Source organism: Carettochelys insculpta, chromosome 1, assembly GCF_033958435.1.
Source record: "Carettochelys insculpta isolate YL-2023 chromosome 1, ASM3395843v1, whole genome shotgun sequence".
Lineage (NCBI taxonomy): Eukaryota > Metazoa > Chordata > Testudines > Carettochelyidae > Carettochelys > Carettochelys insculpta.
In genome coordinates this window covers 53,737,161-53,757,009 of record NC_134137.1, presented here as the reverse complement: position 1 = coordinate 53,757,009, position 19,849 = coordinate 53,737,161, and the positions used below count along the sequence as shown (strand labels likewise).

The following is a 19,849-nucleotide window of genomic DNA, read 5'->3' as shown; positions in this document are numbered from 1 at the left end:
TTGCTGAGTCTGGACAGAGTTGTGGCCACTTCTCCGATCCTCCTATTTAGCTCACTGTCCAATGACAGGGTGTCAGTGACGGTGGACCCGAGGTAAACGAACTCGTGGACAACCTCTAACGTATAGTTGTCAATGCTGATTGATGGGGATTCAGCAACATCCTGACTGAGTACGTTTGTCTTCTTTAGGCTGATGGTAAGCCCAAGAAGCTGGTACAACAGATGCAGATGGGTGTGTGGCTTGAAATGGGTTCCATTGTGTACAGGGTTTATAGTTTGGTTCAATGGCTCTCAACAACTCCACTATAAAAATTGTTCCAGTGCCCCTGCTCCAGCCTTCAGAATGTTTCTATATTTGTGGAAAATCTAAATTAAAATTTCTTTAAAAACCTGTCAGGTCAACTTTAAACAATTTATTTGGTTTATTTTTTTTTCACAATTGGTTTTGGCCATTTTCAGGTTGTTTTTCAATTGGACAAACTTGAAAAGAAGATCCCACTTTGAAACAAAAAGATAAAATGATATGATTCAATATAGTTTAACCAAATTAACTTTTTAAAATTCTTCTTACATTTTCTGAGGGGAGGAATTCGGGGCAAACTATTCACAAAAATTGACCCAAATGGGGAAATAGTTTCAGAGGCCTGAAAAACACATTTTCTGTAAATTTCCTAATTGCTGAAGTAATTGACCTAGCTCTAATTAGGGATGACCTTTAGAAAATATGTAAAATTGATTGTCTCATGGTGTTTAGCATTTCCAAATATAAAGATTTATTTAAAAAATTTCTTGCTATTTAAAAGGAACAGATTCACAAAACAACAAAACAAGCTCCTGTTAATAAACTATGGAGAGAAAAAGGCCACTTTCAATATCTCACATTTCATACTACTTTGTGTGAAGGTATTTAATCTAGTGGATAATTATCTTCTAAAATGTATTTGAAAAAAGGATGTAATTTTGTTAAGTGAACATATAAATATTCTAAGAAGATACACATTAGATCACAATTTTTGTTTTTTGTTTGTGTGGTGCTTGTCTTTAGAAGGTCTGTTATTTATTATACTTAAATTTGAATCCACTTTCATGTTCACATTTCATGTGCCTCCAGAAAGCAGGGAAGCTATTTCGTAAAATGTGCATCTTTACTAAACTTGTGCTCTCATTATAATGGTAAGGGACCTTATATCACCAAGTAAAAGCGATTACATATTTGCACAACAAAATTATTGTATTCTTAAAGAGAAATTTGGTTGGAGCATCTGTTGGCTTGGTCACTAGACTTACCTGAATGTAGTTATCAACAATTCCCCAAGCAAAATCACAGGGAAACTTCCCATCTATGGGCTGATTCTCAGGCAAAGGTGGGAAGCCATTTCTCTCTATCAGCTTTTGGTAGAACAAAGCTGAAGACTTTGGCAAAAACTTCTTGTCATGGCTTTGAAAATCAACATAAAATAATCCACGTCTAATGCTGTATCCTCTATGCCATTCAAAGCCATCCATGAGGGACCAAACAGTGTATCCAAAGACATCAACTTCATCATATTTGATGGCTGGAAGAGAGGGAAAAAAGATGACCTCACAGTGCTCATTATCACGAGTTAGAAGATACCTTTTAAATACAGTTGTAGCAACTGAGCATTACAACAATATAGCAGGTTACCTAAATAGCTTAAGGCTTGATACAAATTCCATGCACCAGAAATCTTTCAACTGACCTCAACAGATTTGGGATCTAACTCTTACAGTTTGCACACAAGAAGTTATACAGAAACAAGAAATACCCTGAATAAATTATCACAAAAAATATAAAACAACTTTGTGGTGTTCTTTTGGATTTGTATTCATCATCCAAGCTATGCAAGTGGCAGTATTAATACTGATGAGACTTTCTTTCTTATTTTACAGACCACTCACATCTGTCATCAGAATATCATTTTCTAGTTTAATATCCAGACCTCTCTATTTAGCCTTTATTAACCCTCATGCCTAAGGTAGGTTGAAAGCCTGTTCCACATTTACGCATCATACCAGCATTACTCTAGTGACTCTGATTGGCTCGGAGGTTTACACGTGGTTTGCATTTCTACAGATATTTAAACACTTAGATTCAGCAAAATATTCTTCTAGAGTGCCTCAGTTCAATGAAGTCCTTAAGTGTGTTTAATTCTAAGCACGTAGGTAAACCCGTTGTTACTTGGCAAAGCCTTTAAGCACATTTTGAAGTGCTTTGTTCAACTGGGACCCATATCAGTATGCAGCACAATTTAACTTTATCCCTCACCACCTTACGTAAACACAAATTGGATACCTATTGAGCTTAATATTACACATCATAGTTACATGGACAACATTTTATTCAATCAGATGTCAATGTTCATATTTCCTATTTTATTAATGTATCTAATTACAGTTGATTTTTGATGTAGCACACTTTGATCAAATTAAATCAATGGAAATACAAAAGAGATTAATTTGGCTGTCCCTTTAATTGGCTAAGATATACCAGTTTCTTTGCCAGCATATTTCTTTTCTCAAAGAGTAATTATTTTCTGTTTGGAAAACTGATTTTTTCAAAAGCCCTGAACAGTCACACACTTGCTGTTCTACCACTGGAAAAGTCAAGCTGGACCACAACTGTAACTAGCATCAGCAAGAATTTCTCTAAAAATAGCATTACACTCCTACTGCAAGTCACCAGAGAGAGCTTCCATGTTGTTTTTTGGACACACCTAAAGTTCACCTGAAATGTCTCCTTAAGAGTTGTGCCATGTTCCCTATGAGAAGAGAGTAAAAAAAATTTTTTTTGGAAGGCATGGGAAATAGTCTCAAATACATCAAGCCATATCGATTAACTGTATGACTTATTGGCCATGTCTACACTTACAAAAAACTTCTAAATGGCCATACTAATGGCCAAATGGAAGAATACTAATGAGGCACTGGAAGAGATGCAGATCGCTCACCCATGGCTCGTCTACTTGGGGGTCCTTGTCAAACGGACTCTGCCAACATCCTATCAGCTGACAGGAATAAGGGGATTTTGATGTTGGCAGGGTCCTTTCGAAAAGGACCCCCATGTAGACGGGCTGTGGATGAGCAAAACATGGCACTTTCAAAGTGCTGCAGCCGGCGACATGCTAATGAGGCTCTGAATATTCATTTCAGTGCCTCATTAGTATTCTTCCATTTGGCCATTAGCATGGCCATTTTGAAGTTTTTTGTAAGTGTAGATGTAGCCATTGATATTACATTTCTTTCTTACTTTCACCACTCTAAATCCCGGCTAAGTTTATTTATTTCTATTTAAAATTGAAGACCTTCAGGACAGGAACATTCTTCTTACTTTTTTCTTTAAAGGAATTTTCAGATTTTTGATATTGCAGAATAGCAGATCTTGTTATTTATTATGACCTTCTGGGTGACTGAGTGGTGAATTAAATGGAAAAGAATTATTTTTAATGTAGCGTGTTGCCAGTATGTCCTGATCACATTGGCTATCTCTACACAGTATTCTGCCCCTGTGCCATTGCCAGCAGAGCTATGCAAAGTGAGCTTCTCAGGATTGTGAATGGCTTCCCATTTGCATACTCCCAAAGCTCATTACCATAGCCAAGCGAGAGTTCGGTGCTGGCAGAAGGAGGTGCTGGTATTGCAGAGGGTGTACGGACGTGCCTCTGCTGGCTAACCCCTGCCCCGTTGCCAGTCCCTTATGCCTCAGGGGCTATGTCTACACTAGCCAAAACCTTCAAAATGGACATGCAAATGTCCATTTCGAAGTTTACTAATGAAGCACTGAAATACATATTCAGCGCCTCATTAGCCTGCGGGTGGCCGCGGCACTTTGAAATTGCCGTGGCTCACTGCCACGCGGATCGTCCAGACAGGGCTCCTTTTCGAAAGGACCCCGGCTACTTCGAAATCCCAAGTTGGCGGGGTCCTTTTGAAAAGGAGCCCCGTCGGGATGAGCCGCGCGGTGGCGAGCCGTGGCAATTTCAAAGTGCCGTGGCCGCCCGCATGCTAATGAGGTGCTGAATATGTATTTCAGCGCTTCATTAGTAAACTTCGAAATGGCCATTTGCATGGCCATTTCTAAGTTTGGGTGTAGTGTAGACAAAGCCAGGGACTGGCAACAGAGGGGGTGGTTTAGCCAACAGAGGCACAACCACATGAACTCCACAGTGTCAGCACCCCTTCCGCCGGCACCATACTCTCACATGGCTGTGGTAATGAGCTTCGGGAGTATGAAAATGGGAAGCCGTTTACAATCCCGAGAAGCTCACTTTGCACAGCTCTGCCAGCAGTGGTGCTGGGCAGAGTATCGCATAGACTCAGCCATTTAGAACACAGATTGTGTATGTGTGGCCATAATTTTACTAAACTGAATAAATAAACAACATGTTTTTGTTAACAAGAACATGCCTATGTCGTTTCCATACAACTCCATGAAAACCATTAACGCTGTGCATGCAATAATTAAGAACTCTGATGCACACTATACCCTAACTTTAGGTACACTGGCTTGTGTGTCTATTCAGTTTACCTCTTAACAGTGAGACATTTGAGACACCAGCTGAAATAAATGTAGTAATTCCAGGGTTGTTTATCCTCAGTGAGAGACAAATGGAAATCACCTTCGCTGTTCCATTAAAGGAAAATTCCATTGTAACATGAAAGCTATCTAACGTGAGTAAACAGTTTAATTCAGCTGCTAAAATTTTAAATACCCTTGAAGCAGACAACAGAGAAATAAATCAAGTGTAAAAAATTTTAAAGTAATAAAAAGTATAAACATAATAATTAAGGTGAAAACAGTGAACATTCATGCCAATGAGTTGTTGCTGACAAGCAGGACTACAAGAATCTCCTTTGCCATTAAAGTGGTATTAGAAATGGGAAGTGTCAATGCTGCAAGGTAAATTAGGGTATTTTGAGTTTTTTATTTCTAGATTAACAATTGGTTAAAAATATTAAATTAAAAAACTCCAATGGTCTGAGACTCCTTAAACTCAGACCTGTGTAAAATCAGGATTAACTCCACTGAAATTGATAGAATTACACTACCTTAAAAGGGATATAAAAGCAAAATCAGGCTCCAAAACAGGAGAACCCCATTTATATGAACCTCCATTATCTGGCTCTCCATATGGAGCCAACAACGAGTGCGCACATGCACGCGCACACACACACACACACGCGCACACACACACACACACACACACAGGGTCATTTCAAAGCGTTAAAACATCGCCCCCTTCTTTATCTACAGCATACACCAACTGTTACATTGAGTAAAGATTACAGTATCAGTCTTTAAAAATGCAGAAATGATAAAATGATAAACTCAAGCAACTCAAAAATAGCACGTTGTAACAACGGACACACTCAAGTGATCATTTCTGTGGTTTTGGAAATTGATACTCTTTGCCAGGAGTAACAGTTTGTGTGTGTGCAATAAATAAAAAAGGGAGACAACGTTCAATTCCTTTCCAGGAGGAGTTATCTATCTTAAAAGCCACTTTGCATATTAAAATAATGGTTAGAAAGCTCTTTGCACATTCTCTGGATTATACAGGGTTTTTTTTGTTTGATCTGTCTCCAATCCCAATTAGATCAGATAAATGGGGTTCTTTTGTAATGGATTTCCTTTTCTTTATAATAAAGTTGAGTTTTTCAGCCCTACATTACAGTCAGTAGGGCTCCTCTCATGTCAAGAAGGATTTATTTTTAGTGTATGTATATAGCCACATATAGTCTTATCTAGCAAATATTTATTCAGCTAACATATTTAACCTCATCACTGGAGTTTCCCTGTAATGATTCCAAGCAAATCCCACTGATAACACAAACCACAAAGTTCACACAGGATTTGTACTGCTCTTACTGAAATCAATGAAAGTTAGGTTCAAGGAGAGCAAGACCAGACCAACAAAGCGCCATCCATACCAGACATTAAAAAGCACTTGTCATAATCGACAAAAATTAGCCTAACTGCTCTGAAGTTTCATTTTGTAGTGGAAGTCTAGGTAAATGTTCAAGACCAAAATTAAGTTCTGGAGCATTTGTTTAATTAATTTTATTAGGGTATTTCCCATATTTTGTCATGACAATAATATTAATTTATCAATAAAGCTACCTTTTAACGTTTCCATAATGAACTTCTTGAGATAATAAATATACTTGGCATCATCTCGCTTGGTGCTGCCAGAGACAAACCAGCCATTCTCCACAATGAATATTCTGGGCTTGTTATATTCACGGCTTATCCAGTAAAGGAGCTGCCTCAGGCTTAATGATTCCAACTGATGGAATTTCATCTCTGAGTCCAGGAGCTGGAAACTCAGCGTTGCTCCAAAAGAAAGAGCAAAAAAGTCAGCTGTTCCTTTAATGTACTTCTTCTCTGCATCACTGAACTCAGGCAGCAGAGAGGAGAGGTTATTCTTCATGCTCTGGGGATAGTCACCATCAATAAATATGGGTTTGGCAAACCAGCCCAGCACAAAGTCCAGGGATTTTTCACATTCTTGTATGTCTTGTTCAGTCATAGCTTGAGGTTTTATCCAGTGAGAGCTGAGGGCAATGGACACTTGGCCTCCTTGAGTTGGACGAAAATGATCATTGTAGAGATGCCAGACTTTGGCATGGGCCTGTTGAGTTAAAAAAAAAAAAAAAAGACCACAATGAAATGCATCTGAAATTTTGTCTTGAATAAAGGAAATGCAATAGCGTATTCAATTACTTATGTTGTCTTGATTAGGAATGTCAAATTCTCCCATCCCTAGCCTTAATCCCGTTTCAGTCATTTATGATTGCTAACTTCTATTATCCTAATCAGGAAGCTTCAGATGGAGCTTAATAAGTTTTTGGCAGGGATGGTAAGGTGGGACTCCTTACAAGGGCACAGGGCCCATCAGTGACAGCTAGCAGCAAATGTCTCCTGTGGCTAGGGATGGGATACTAGATAGGGCAGGCTCAGAGTTGTTATAGAAAATTATTTCACAGGTTTCTGCTTGATGGGTCTTGTCCACACACTCGGGATCTGACTGATCACCAGTTTGGGGCTGGGAAGGAGGCACACCCACCCCCGACCAGGTCAGACTGGCAGAGATCGCCTTCCTCTGCAGCATGGACCACTTCAAGGTTCAAACCAGTGTAATGGAGAATTCTCTGTAACTTGATGCCTTTGTGTTGTGATTTGAGGACTTCATAACTCAGCCAGCAGTTAGAGGTTATTTGCAGGAGAGTGTGGGTAAGGCGCTGGGGCCTGGAATGTGCAGTCAGTTGGGCTATATGATCGTGATGATCTCAGTCTATGAGGTGGATGATGTGTTTCACAAGGAGCTAAGCTCCTTCTTCAGAAGAGAGTAGGTTTGTGGAAAGAACGACGTGTGCCACCTTTGTAAATTGGTCAACCATAGCCAGGACTACTACAACACTGATGGCCGTGAGGAGTTTGACAATGAAACTGAAGACGATCGTAGACAAGGACCTGGATGGGATCACCACAGCCAAGACAATGCCAATGGGTTTATTGTGAGGTGTCTTGCTGCAGGCATGCAACTCACATGACTTGACCTGAATCTATACAATGGCTCACATCCAGGGCTACTGGAAGAAACAAGATAGGTTTTAAGGCAACCTAACCAGTCTTCCAGTGGAGAGACATGGCATAGATGCAGCATGTCTACCCAAGGGAGCCCTGTCAACAAAACTTGTGGAGCATCTACACACAAAATGTGTTTTGTCTACAGACACTGTTGATGAAAAAAAGCTGGGTAGATGCTCCGGGGGGGCCCTTTTGTTGACAGAGTGGATCAAAAGATCAATCCACTTTTATGTGTAGATACAATTTGTCTACAGATGTTTTGTTGAAACATCTCTTCCAACAGTAACTTATGTAGATAGAATCAAAACATTATTTTGATAGTATACAGACTAGCACGACTCCCTCTCTGTTACTATTCTGTAGATAGATGCACCTAGTGTAGATGCAGCCTTTGTGATCTCTTTAATTTGAGCAGCACAGTTTCCCTGCCCCTTCTGTGATAAGATCTGTGGCTCCTCAATCGAGCTGATCAGCCACCAATGGACTCACAAAAAGGAGGGCGACATGACGGTGTCCTACTCATTGAGTGACCACCAAGAGAGACAAAGCACTGTACTATGCTTTAAATGAACCAGTAAAATGTTGTGCTCCATCTGCACCCAGTTATGCCAAAGATTTCCTCTGTGTGTGTGTGTGTGTGTGTGTGTGTGTGTGTGTGTGTGGGAGAGAGAGAGAGAGAGAGAGAGAGAGAGAGAATAGTTAACACTGGAGAGTGCAGCTAAAAACTAAAGTATGTCATATATGTCAAACCTGTCTACTTTCTTTCTCCTGCTGAAGCCACATATGACTAGCTTTAGCACACACTATCCCTGGCAACCATTGTCACTCGTTTTTGGATAACTTTTACAACAGAATGGGGAAACATAAAAGGGAACAAAGAACTGAAACAAGTAGGTTTTTCACAGTACTGAAGTTTCTAAGATCCTTGGCCAGAGAGCGGGAGCCATATTGCACTCTGGTACACCAGTGGAAATTTGATGTAAATGAAGGTAGTAGTTTGCTGTGTATTCAAGCATCCCTGAAAACCATCAAACACTCCTAAAGCTGTATTACAATATGCAAATATTAAACAACAGCCCAATTCTTATTAATGATAGAAGACATTATTAAAGGACAAAACATGACCTTTTGGCTAAAGCCCTGCACTGAAACTCCAAGGTCTGCAACAGATTTGCTACGTGGCTTTGGTTGAATAATTGAACTGTCCTGTGTTTCCACTTCCCATTGCAGAATGGGGATAATAATACTTTTCTACCTCATATGATGTCAAAGATAAATCAACTGACAATTGTGAGGAGTTCACATGCCTCTATGGCAATGGCAGCTATAGTGATACCTAGCTGGACAGAGATCTATGAATTGATGGGATGTATTAAAGGGGTATGGTTTAAAGTGAACTAGGAGATGTCTCTAATTTCTAGGTAATTGACTGAACTACATATCTAATAACAGCAGAAACTGTTCAATGAGATTTCCTTATAAGGCACATGACAGCAAGACAGAATCTTTGGCGGGGGGTTTGTTTGTTTGTTTTTGTCTTTTTTCATAATTTATCTCAGAACCGATATGTAAACACATTTTGGTATCTTCATGAAACTCCTTCCACAGATGAAAGACTAATCAGGGGCCTCTCTGGTCTAAATACAGATGAAATTCTGTTTTTATCTTGTACAATTATCCCCCCTGACAACTTGTGATAAATACAGTGCTAGAAATTTCACAAATATTCTTTTCATCTGCACTTAAAGTGCGCATGGATCCATGTGAGCTGCAGGCCTGTTTTCCATGTATTTTGTTTTTTATTGTTTTGAGAAGCACCGTATTAAGCTGTTGGCTAGTTTCAGTTCAATCATTTAGTGTGATTAACACGACAAAAGCATGATGAGGTTTACAGTAATTATTAAATCAGTAAGAAACCCATGTAGGACGGTTTTGTTCACGGAGAGCTCATTTACTGCATGCACCATTTCTCTGCTCAGCATTTTTTGTCTAGAGAAGATTTTATAACCGATTTCTCAGAGCATTTTGTACAAATGTTATAAAATAAACATATGACGTGGATACATTACATCTAGATGATGGTTTTTGTATTAAACAATTCCTCAAGGATTGCCTAGTTGAAACAAGCCCTTAGTTGCCCAGCAATGCTGCAGTTAGCTGAGCAGATCAGTAACTAGCTAGGTGCCCATATGCCAATAAAAACCAATAGGACGGTCAATATGAGTCACAGCCCTGAGGGCTTCAGCAGGCAGAGACTGCCCATCACCACCACCCAACAAACCATAAAATTCACACCCCTGAAAGACCGCTAAGGTGACCTCAGCTCTGGTAGAGACACTGCTTTATTGGTAGAAAAATTCTTCAGCTGACTTAGCTACCACATTTCAAGAGGCTGGATTCAATGGAAAAATCGCCTACGTCACAATAGCAAGTGCCTATGTTAAAACTCTAGAGCAATGTAGTGGCAACACTGCAGCTGCACTACCACAGTGTTTACCGTACAGAAAGCCCCCAGCTGACTAACAAGGTATGTTCCAAAAGCGTGTAAGTCACTTGCATGGAACGTGGAATTCATTTTCCCATAGAAACAATTGTATAAAAGCTAGTTAGTTTCCCAGGCTAGCCCACAAAAGCTGATTTAATCCACAAGGGAGCTGAAATACTGAATATCTGAAAGGAAAACTAGAAGACACTGGTTTTTTTTTTAATTTAACCTTGAATGCTGGTGCTTGAGGAAAGGCAGGTTTAGTTAGAGGGGACGAGGAAGTAGGTGGAGGTTCTGAAGGGGACTTCTGGGTAAGCCCCAGCCACACCCCACCCATGGGCTTTGTGCCAGCTCCTGCAGTCAGCCACATCCCCTAGCCACCCCGCCACCCTGGAGCTGAACCCAGGCCCCACTCACCAGGTGGCAGCAAGCAATGCAAGTGCAGGCCAGAGAACTTCGGAGGAGCAGGGGACAGCTGTGTAGCTGGCAGCTGGAAAGAAATGGGGGCTCCCCCTCCAAAGCGCTCCTTCTCTCCAACCACTACGCACCTGCCTCTGCTCCTCTGGTGTCCTCAGGAAAATTGGCAAAGACCCTAGTGGCTTTACAGGGCATGGAGCACTTGCAGGTTTAAAATAGTCTAAATGGTGAATTCTCTGTAACTTGACACTTTTAAACCATGATTTGAGGACTTCGGTAACTCGGCCACAGGTTAGGGGTCTATTACAAGAGCAAGTGAGTGAGGTTCAGACTAGATGATCAAAATGGGCCCTTGTGACTTTAGTAAGAGTTTCTGAGAAAGCCTATATGTTACAATTTTAAACCTAATCCGTGTCCCACAAATGACTTAACACAAGGCATTAAAACATGCTAGTAATAGAGCTGAGTGGGTCTAATATTTAATATTTTTCTTGATATAGGTATTAGATACAGTGCTCCTGTCATATAACTTCTAAATTATCTGCAAAAAGAATCCTAGAGTTTTCAATTCCGTAAGTAGCCCCAGGAATCACAATTAAAACTGCTTCTCTCCTCTCGAAACATCCCTCAACGTTGCCCCCTTCCACATGCATGGCCCTACTGGCTTTACTGGAGCAGCGCCTCTCTCCCAGCCTTCCCCCATATAGAAATTAAAATATGTCTGAGCAAAGGTACAGACAAGGACCATTCTTCAGAGAGAACCAACCAGTAAGCTAATGATGCAACAAACAAGAACTGTTTAGTTGGAAGATAGGTTGCAATAGGACGCATTCTGTCCGGCCAAAACCTTAAAAGCACAAAAGTAGGTAGACTTGTGCATTCTGTAGGTGTGCTAGTGTCCTTGGCATTAACAATCAGCATGAACCAAAGTAAGCTTGGCTTCGTCATAACAGTAACAAACCAGGTAATGGATAACCAAGGAGGTACATTCCTGACAGAAAAGGTGATACAAGAACACACAGAGTTCTCAAGTAACTAGGTAAACAACTTCCCAAGGTACTGTACAGAAATGAACCGACCCCATGTAAGATACAGATTGTGATGACAAGAAATGTTTTGTTTTAACTAGCAGGTACAAGGGTGGTACCTAATATCAGCTGGAGTGTAAAACCTAATTTGTTTGTAACAAGGCATAGAAGGAGAAGTCATAGGAGAGCCATCTTTGTATCTGTTGTTCTGGGTCTCTACCTTTTCATAGGCATCATGTTAGTCCAGCAGGTCACAAGGACATTTGGAGCTTGTACTGTACTTTGCTGCCAATAAACCTGGCTGAGTGCCCTCACCATCAAACCAAGCCTGTGATCTTGCTTTATAAACAACATTCTGTCTGCTGAATCAGCATGCTGCACTCTGCGCTCATGTAGCCAACCCCAGAGCTCTGAGAACAGCAGCACTGGCAGCAATAACAACTTTGCAGCAATCAAAACATATTCTCTCCCACCTTCATATTACCTACCCCACTATCAGTAACATACAGCTTTCACTCCAATAGCCATCACATACCAAAAAGCAATACGCACACCTACTTCATCAAACTAGCACTCCAATGCAAAACCTTAACAACGACCTCACGTGTTTTCATTAACAGATCAGCACATCTAACTGTAACACAGGCCATGCATTTGAGAAGCTACTCCATCTTCATGCTATTCGTGTTGCTCAATTTGTCATCAAATTTGGCAGGTTCATTTGGACGCACATCTTTACTGTTATGGCTAAAATGCTGTAAAATACTGAACTGACAATTATTCTGGGAATCAGCAAGCTAGAAATGAAAATGTGAACAAATTACTGGTCCTCAAGCATTGCAGACTTTTGCAGGAGTGCAAAGGGAGTACAAATAAGAATGTACAGGTGTTCAGAAGTGCAAAAGAAGGAAGTGGACAGCCAGGACTTGTAAAGGAGGTAAGAACTCAGGGGATTCTAATCCTAGGAGTGGGGAACTGTGCTATAATGGAAGGCTTGTTAGATTGCTCAAGAGTAGTGGCATACTAGTTAGGTAATGGAGGGTTGGCAGAAAGAGCGCTGAACTTGGGGAGATATTCGGGAGCCAGTTGTCAGTGCACGTTACTATGAGAGACGGACAGAGAACGGTAATTCCATTTCACAAATAACTTTAATTAATTTAAACCAATTCAGAATGAAATTTTAAAGTTTCAAAATTCTTTGCACAACAAAACTTTGAGAATATTGCATTTCAATAATGGGAATGCAGGACTGGAAAAAACATTGTGGGTCATCAAGTCCAGTTCCCTGGCATCATAACCATCCCTTTCATATAATCCCATTCAAATTGATCAAGATCCATTTAAAACCCAATTAGGTTCTTTGCCCCCACTACTTCTACCAAAAAGTTGTTCTAGAAACTCACTTCACTGATGGTACACCCTTTCAATTTCCCTCTTCAATTTATTCATGGCCTGTTTACACCCATTTATTCTTGTGCCAGCACTGTCTTTTACTTTAAATAGCTTTTCAACATCCCTGTTCTTTAGCCCCATGTTTCATGTTGACATGAAACATTCCAACCTTTTTCAATCCACAACAGAAAAATTCACTACTGGCTAGTTTGACTGGAATTTTCACTGTATCACTTCCCCTTAGGGAAGGGCAAGAAGAGGCTAAGTGTGCTAGTGACGGACAGACTAAAACAAAAGAGATGAACTAATTAAAACAAAAAGCCCTATCTGTGGCACAGATGGAAGAAACTTAGTTGTGTAAGAGTGGTGGGGAGAGGGAAAGTGAAGAGGAGGGACTTGCTTGTCCTTCCACAAGGTTGATCCTCAGGGATATGGGAGCACTTTGCAGTGACAGGGCATTCAAAGGTGGCTGCCAGCCACTACTGTAAACCGGGGGAGGGGGTCACCAGTGCAGGGCTGGTCCAGCAGGGCCCACTAGTGGGTGATGGCTGCAATTTTCAACTGGAGCATGGGGTCCTGAAGCCACAGGGCCCAAAGTAACCACCCTGCTGGCCTTGCCTGCCTGAGTGCACAGAGGAAAGTCGCTGGAACCAGTGCCTGCAATCCCTCCTGCAAAGGAGGCACTTAGAGATACCGTGAAGCACCAAAGGCCCCTTTAAAGAGCCTTTGACATGCAGATCAAAATAGATGATCTAGTGATCCCTTCTGGCCTTACTCTCTATGGTTATGTCTACACGTGCCCCAAACTTCGAAATGGCCACGCAAATGGCCACTTTGAAATTTACTAATGAAGCGCTGAAATGCATATTCAGCGCTTCATTAGCATGCGGGCGGCCGCGGCGCTTTGAAATTGACGCGCCTCACCGCCGCGCGGCTCCTCCCGACGGAGCTCCTTTTCGAAAGGACCCCACCTACTTCGAAGTCCCCTTATTCCCATCAGCTCACAGGAATAAGGGGACTTCGAAGTAGGCGGGGTCCTTTCGAAAAGGAGCCCCGTCTGGACGCGCCGCGCGGCGGCAAGGAGCGTCAATTTCGAAGCGCCACGGCCGCCCGCATGCTAATGAAGCGCTGAATACGCATTTCAGCGCTTGATTAGTAAACTTCGAAATGGCCATTTGTGTGGCCATTTCGAAGTTTGGGGCACATGTAGACACGGCCTATGAGCGAGCAGGCCCATGGTGCTCATTCCCTGACAAGACACGTGCCCCTGTTGGAGACTGTAGGGCAGGGATGGGCCAGTGCAATCCCAGCCAATCTGAGCAAGGAAAAGTCAGCTAATCAAGGTCAGACTGGGCCATAGCAAAGGCCACAGAGCTGAGAGGAGCTCATTGTCACCTGAGCAGCAAGGGAGAAAGAGCTGGGTCCCAGCAGCAGCACCTGAACAGCGCAGCACTGGGCAGGAGGCTCAGGGGAGCTGGAGAGAAGCTCCAGCCTGATATCTGCCGGGCTGTAGGCTTTGCCACAGGAAAGTGACCCAGGGAAAGGGATCACACAAGGGGAGTGAAGGAGGACAGGAGCAGGCTGCTGCCAGAAGGTCCCTGGATCAGAACCCTGAACAGTGGGTGGGTCTTGGCTCCCCCTCCCATGCCTTGTACCACACCTAGCCACCCTAAAGCATGCCCAAGACAGACTGCAGCTTGCCCTGAGGCCAGGGTCTTGACTTTGGAGTGGCAGTTGGCCACAGCAGCAGGTGTCCTGACTGAAGACTGCTGATACCTCCAGAATTGGGCAAGACCATATTGGTGAGCACTGTGGGGATCAGTGACCTGAAGAGAACACCAGGGCCCATGGAGTGACACAGGTCCCAAGCCAGAGGGTGGAGACAGCAGAGTGGAGAAAAATACAATAATGGACAAACTGATGAGAAGGCAGCACATTCCATGAACTGGGCTAATTCCCATTGGCTATGTCTACACTAGCCCCAAACTTCGAAATGGCCATTTCGAAGTTTACTAATGACGCACTGAAATACATTTGCACCACCTTATTAGCATGCGGGAGGCCGCGGCACTTCGAATTTGACACGGCTCGCCTCCGCGCGGCTCGTCCAAACAGGGCTCCTTTTCGAAAGGACCCCGCCTACTTCGAAGTCCCCTTATTCCCCATCAGCTCGTGGGAATAAGGGGACTTCAAAGTAGGCACGGTCCTTTCGAAAAGGAGCCCCATCTGGACGAGCCGCGTGGCGGCGAGCCGCGTCAATTTTGAAGTGCCACGGCTGCCCGCATGCTAATGAGGTGCTGAATATGTATTTCAGCGCTTCATTACTAAACTTCAAAATGGCCATTTGCATGGCCCTTTCAAAGTTTGGAGCTAGTGTAGACACAGCCAATGTAACCAGCAGGAGCTGCTGCATCAGTGAGCTGACACCACTACAATTTAGTTTAACAACTCGTAAGTGTGATTGTATTTCTGTGTGCAATTTAGTTCTTACCATCCCTAATGCACTGCTGCTGCATCTGCAACTTTATACAGGTAATGAGTATTATGTACTTATTCCCTAACTTGATTTTTATTAATGCATGTTACCTCTACTGGCATATAAGAGGCACATTAATTTAATTTTGGATTTTCTGCTTTGCATATTAATCCTGTATAGCTTAAGTAAGGAGCCATGATAGTTTAGTCAACTTAAGCTAGAGAGGCCTAGTTTTCTGCACACTTAGCAGTAATGCAGGAAAACCTACAGGGACACCCTGTGCATAAATAAGAGCAAGGCTAACCATTTGGCATCAATTCTCTCCACATTTTTTAATTGTTTTGCAGCTACAAGGAGAGGGGTCTTCACAAACAGACCAATATCTCAGTCACTGCCCTATGAATTGTTTGGCATTACCTAAAGTCCAGTTTGATAGGACAGACCTGCAGTTAATGTTGATGTTTCATCAATATTTTGAGAAGTTGTGGGAAATTACAGATGTTAGGCGTTTACTAGAGGTCATGAACAGATGGGGTATAAATATTTCCCTACTGCAATTGTATAGGCATCTTTCAATACCGGGGATGTCGATATTCTGTGTTGGAGAGCACCACATTCTTTACCATTATCTGTGGTATCAATTCTCTATTTTCTTAAAGCCTCGTATCTCTGTGCCTTACTTTGGTACTCTCACTATCCTTCACTCCTGCTAGGAGTGCAGTGGGTCACCTGGGTCCCTCCACCAAAGGAATAGTGAGTATAATTTTTTATAGAAACGTCACAGATTTTTTTAACCAAGCAAAACCATCAAAAGCCGTGTGTGTGTGTGTGTTTAGGATTAAGTTGTATTAAAATATTAACTGTACTGAACGTCATACAGTTTATGTCTGTTACATTTATTGCTGTCTCTTACCACAATGCTAAAAAAAAAAGAAACTCTAAGGCTGTGTCTACACTAGCACCCCCTCTTTCAAAAAGGGGATGCTAATGAGACACTTTGGGATATGCTAATGAGGTGATACAATGAATATGCAGCACCTCATTAGCATAATGGCACCCGTGGCGCTTCGAAAGTGCCGCTTTCAATTGCGCCTGGATAATCTACCTGGGGTCCTTTTCGAAAGGATGCCGCACATGTCAAAATCCCATTATTCCTATTTGGTCATTGCAGATCATTAGCATATCCCAAAGTGTCTCATTAGCATCCCTCTTTCGAGTGTCATTTAAACTCCCTGTAATTAACATGTATCTAAAAAATTACACACAGCATACCTGTCTAGATGTTGTAAAATGCTGTAATGAATTGCAAATTAACATGCATTAGTGATCAGATTTGCACCAGTGTTTAAGAAGCATCTGAAGTCGTAGCAGTGGAGAAACTTGATTTAAAATTAAACCACCCTGCCACTAAATAGGCCACCATTTTGGAAATGATGGAAAGTGCAGGCCATTTGAACTCAGGGCAGCCTCACTGCCATCCATGCAGGTTAAAGGTACAGGGGGACCACCTCACAAAAAGCGGCCTATTGTCTAAGTTTACAGTTCAATAAGATTGAAAATGGGATGCCAACAATACAATAAAGTATATTACAATAATGAAAGGGCCCAATCCAACATCCATTTAAGTTAATGGGTTTCTAGCATTGACCTTTTCTAAAGAAAATTAAATTGAGATTGAAGTTAGTAAGAGGACATAATTAGTTATAGTCCATAAAGTGAATTACCACCACCTCATTTGATTACATAGTGTATTTCAAACCAACTTTCTCAAAAGAGAACCAATAATTGGCATGGGACTGGTTTTTTGCAAATATTGTGGCTTAAGGCAACACAATCAGAACAATAAATCAATGACCAGGTTCATCAGTTACTTTGCCTGCTTTTAAAATGAGATTTTTTTTAATTTAAAAGTTACATAAACAAATTAGGTAAACTTTGCCATTCACTGCTGACAACAATTGATCTAACTGAGCTGCTACACACACAGCATAATGGCTGAAAAAGAGAGCTGATTAAAAAAATAGCTCTGACAATTACTGGGGACTTTTATCAGATAGTATGATTGACTAGCTACCAAAAAAAACCCAAAAAATAAAAACAAAAAAAAATTACCTTCTGCTGTTTTCGTTACAAGCAAATTAATGTACTTATCTAGACAACTGTAAAGGCAAACATTCTATATTGAGATGAATAAGTAACGATTATAGCAGTGCCAAAGTTTCCTAACCTTTGCTAAGGACATTCAGCTGTAAATAAATATCTAGGTTGACTTTTGGACTTACCAAATAGCAAGGCAGTTCCATAAAACAATCTTGCCTGCCTGATTTTAAACTCTCCTGTTGCTCTCTGGTAAATTGGAGTAAAACCTCAGATCAGGAACAATGCCTATGACAGCCTTAAAATTAGATGAAGGACGATCTCAGTTTCAGGAACTGCTGGGAGTCTCAACATTAACCTGCGTTCACTAGACCTGTCTGGAAACATACCCAACAGTGCCTGCCAAAGGAAGCAGTTGCCCTGGAACCTGGAGTTCTGGCCACCACTGTTGCTACTACTCAGGTAGCAGCAGGGGCTGGAGCTCAGGCCCCTTTGAAGTGCTAGCAGCACTGTTCCACGATGCTGTCAGGGTGGGGGCCCAGCACCAGTGTCCCAGCAACACTAAAGGAAAGTGCCCTTAGCCACACCCCTTCTGCTGTTGGCTCTGCCCCTTCTGGGGGTGCAGAGCCAGGCCCCCCTCCCATTTTGCCGTGGGGCCCGCAGTAGCTGTTAGCTGTGAGCTGTGCTGGATCCATTGGAAAAACATGACTCACTGAAACCAAAACAAACACTCCAGAAACCTGTCAGTTTTGACAAATCTCCACCAGCAACCTGCCTGGCTTCCTGCCAAATTGTGGGCCTCCCCTGTAGCCCACCTATCTGGCTGCCAAAGAGCCAGAGCCCCCAAGCTCTCCAGCTAGTAAGCCAGCTTGATCCCTGGCAGACAGGCAGCTGGGGGTCCAGCTGTCACAGGAGATGGGAAGCTGTAGAAGCCCAGACCAGGCAGCATGTTAAAGATCTGAGGTTTTCAGGATTCTAACCTCCAGCCTCAGTCCAAGGCTCCCAGGCTTCTAGGTTTCCAATTCACCATTTGTCTCATTATCAAAACAAAATTTGTGTCCTTTCAACATTTTTAATATAATCTTTGTTGCACAGACAATATCTAATTTTTGTTTTGTCCGAATTAATACAAAAACAAATTTTGAAATCCTCCATAAAACTAATTTGCCATTCTCTGCCCAGCTGTAATACACCCAGAAATGAAGAATCATGGGTTTTGCATGTCAGAGAGCCAATGTATTTTAATCTGGGCAAATTCAGGAACTCTGAAAGGTAGTTATCAAGGGGCAGAGGCTGGCATAAGTTATACCAGTATAAATCCAAAATACCTTCATTGACATCAGTGCAGAGACACCGTGTGAAACTGGTGTTAAGCAGGAAGAGATTCAGTTCCAGAGTCTGACCCACGATATTTGATTCACAATTCTTCTGCCCACCCCACAGAATGCTGAACCAGTGTTAAGGTATACTGTGTTACCAATTACAGGTGAGATTCATTGTCTGGCTTCCTTAAGCTGCTCAGGCAATACAAAGCAGCCATAAATCTAGTTTAACAGGCAAGTTAAACCATTCTCTCAACTATCTTGTCCTGCTGAAGCATGAGAGGTGCCTTGAGCATGCCCATAAATCTGGTCCCCATATCCAGTTTTCTGAACAAATTAAATCAGTGATGAATGTACATAACCTTTGAATTTTGTTCATTGAATCCAACTCCCACAGCTTGTACTCTATTTCTGACCAGCCTACCCTGTGCCTGCAAGAAAAAAGAATGGTTTTCTGCACAAATCTATTATTTTGACCACATTTCACGTTAGCATGGAACAATATTTGAAGACGGGAAATTCACCTGTTGTTTCTCATTGAAGATAGATTTGTGGAAGGACGCTTTGTAACTCAGTGAAAACTTTGTAACTTTAATGAAGGAGTTAGTGTCAAAGAACACAGAGGACCAGAGGACCTGATTCCGCAAAATATACCAGCATAAGTCCAGAATGGTTTCTACGACCTAATCAGTGTTTCTGGACCTAATTTTGATTTCATGTCCACCATGGTAAAAAAAGATCAGAATCAGGCCCTAAAGGTTCAAATCTTGAGTAAGGGATAATGATACCAAATGTCTTTTATCCCAGGATTTCCATAATGCTCTCTGCTAAGACTTGCTGAACAAAGATTTCTCTTTTCTTCATCATAGCACACTCTGCTTTGCCATCATCAGTCATGAAGTAAAGGCAGAAATGACAAAATTATAAATGCAATCTCAAGGTACACATTTCAACCTTTAAAATTGAAATTGTTCTTTAATCAAAACGTCCACACAAAATGATTGAATATGGGGCCCACCACGGG

At 41.8% G+C, this 19,849-nt stretch overlaps 1 protein-coding gene across 1 annotated transcript in view; it reads right to left on the bottom strand.

The window, feature by feature from the left end:
* KL (klotho) overlaps positions 1-19,849 on the bottom strand; it is a 72,448-nt gene that overhangs the window by 21,927 nt on the left and 30,672 nt on the right. The window contains exons 2-3 of the mRNA XM_074986471.1: positions 6,139-6,649; positions 1,287-1,555 (exon numbers count right to left, since the gene is read on the bottom strand). Coding sequence (XP_074842572.1) covers positions 1,287-1,555; positions 6,139-6,649 — 780 coding nt within the window. The remainder of the gene's footprint in view (positions 1-1,286; positions 1,556-6,138; positions 6,650-19,849) is intronic.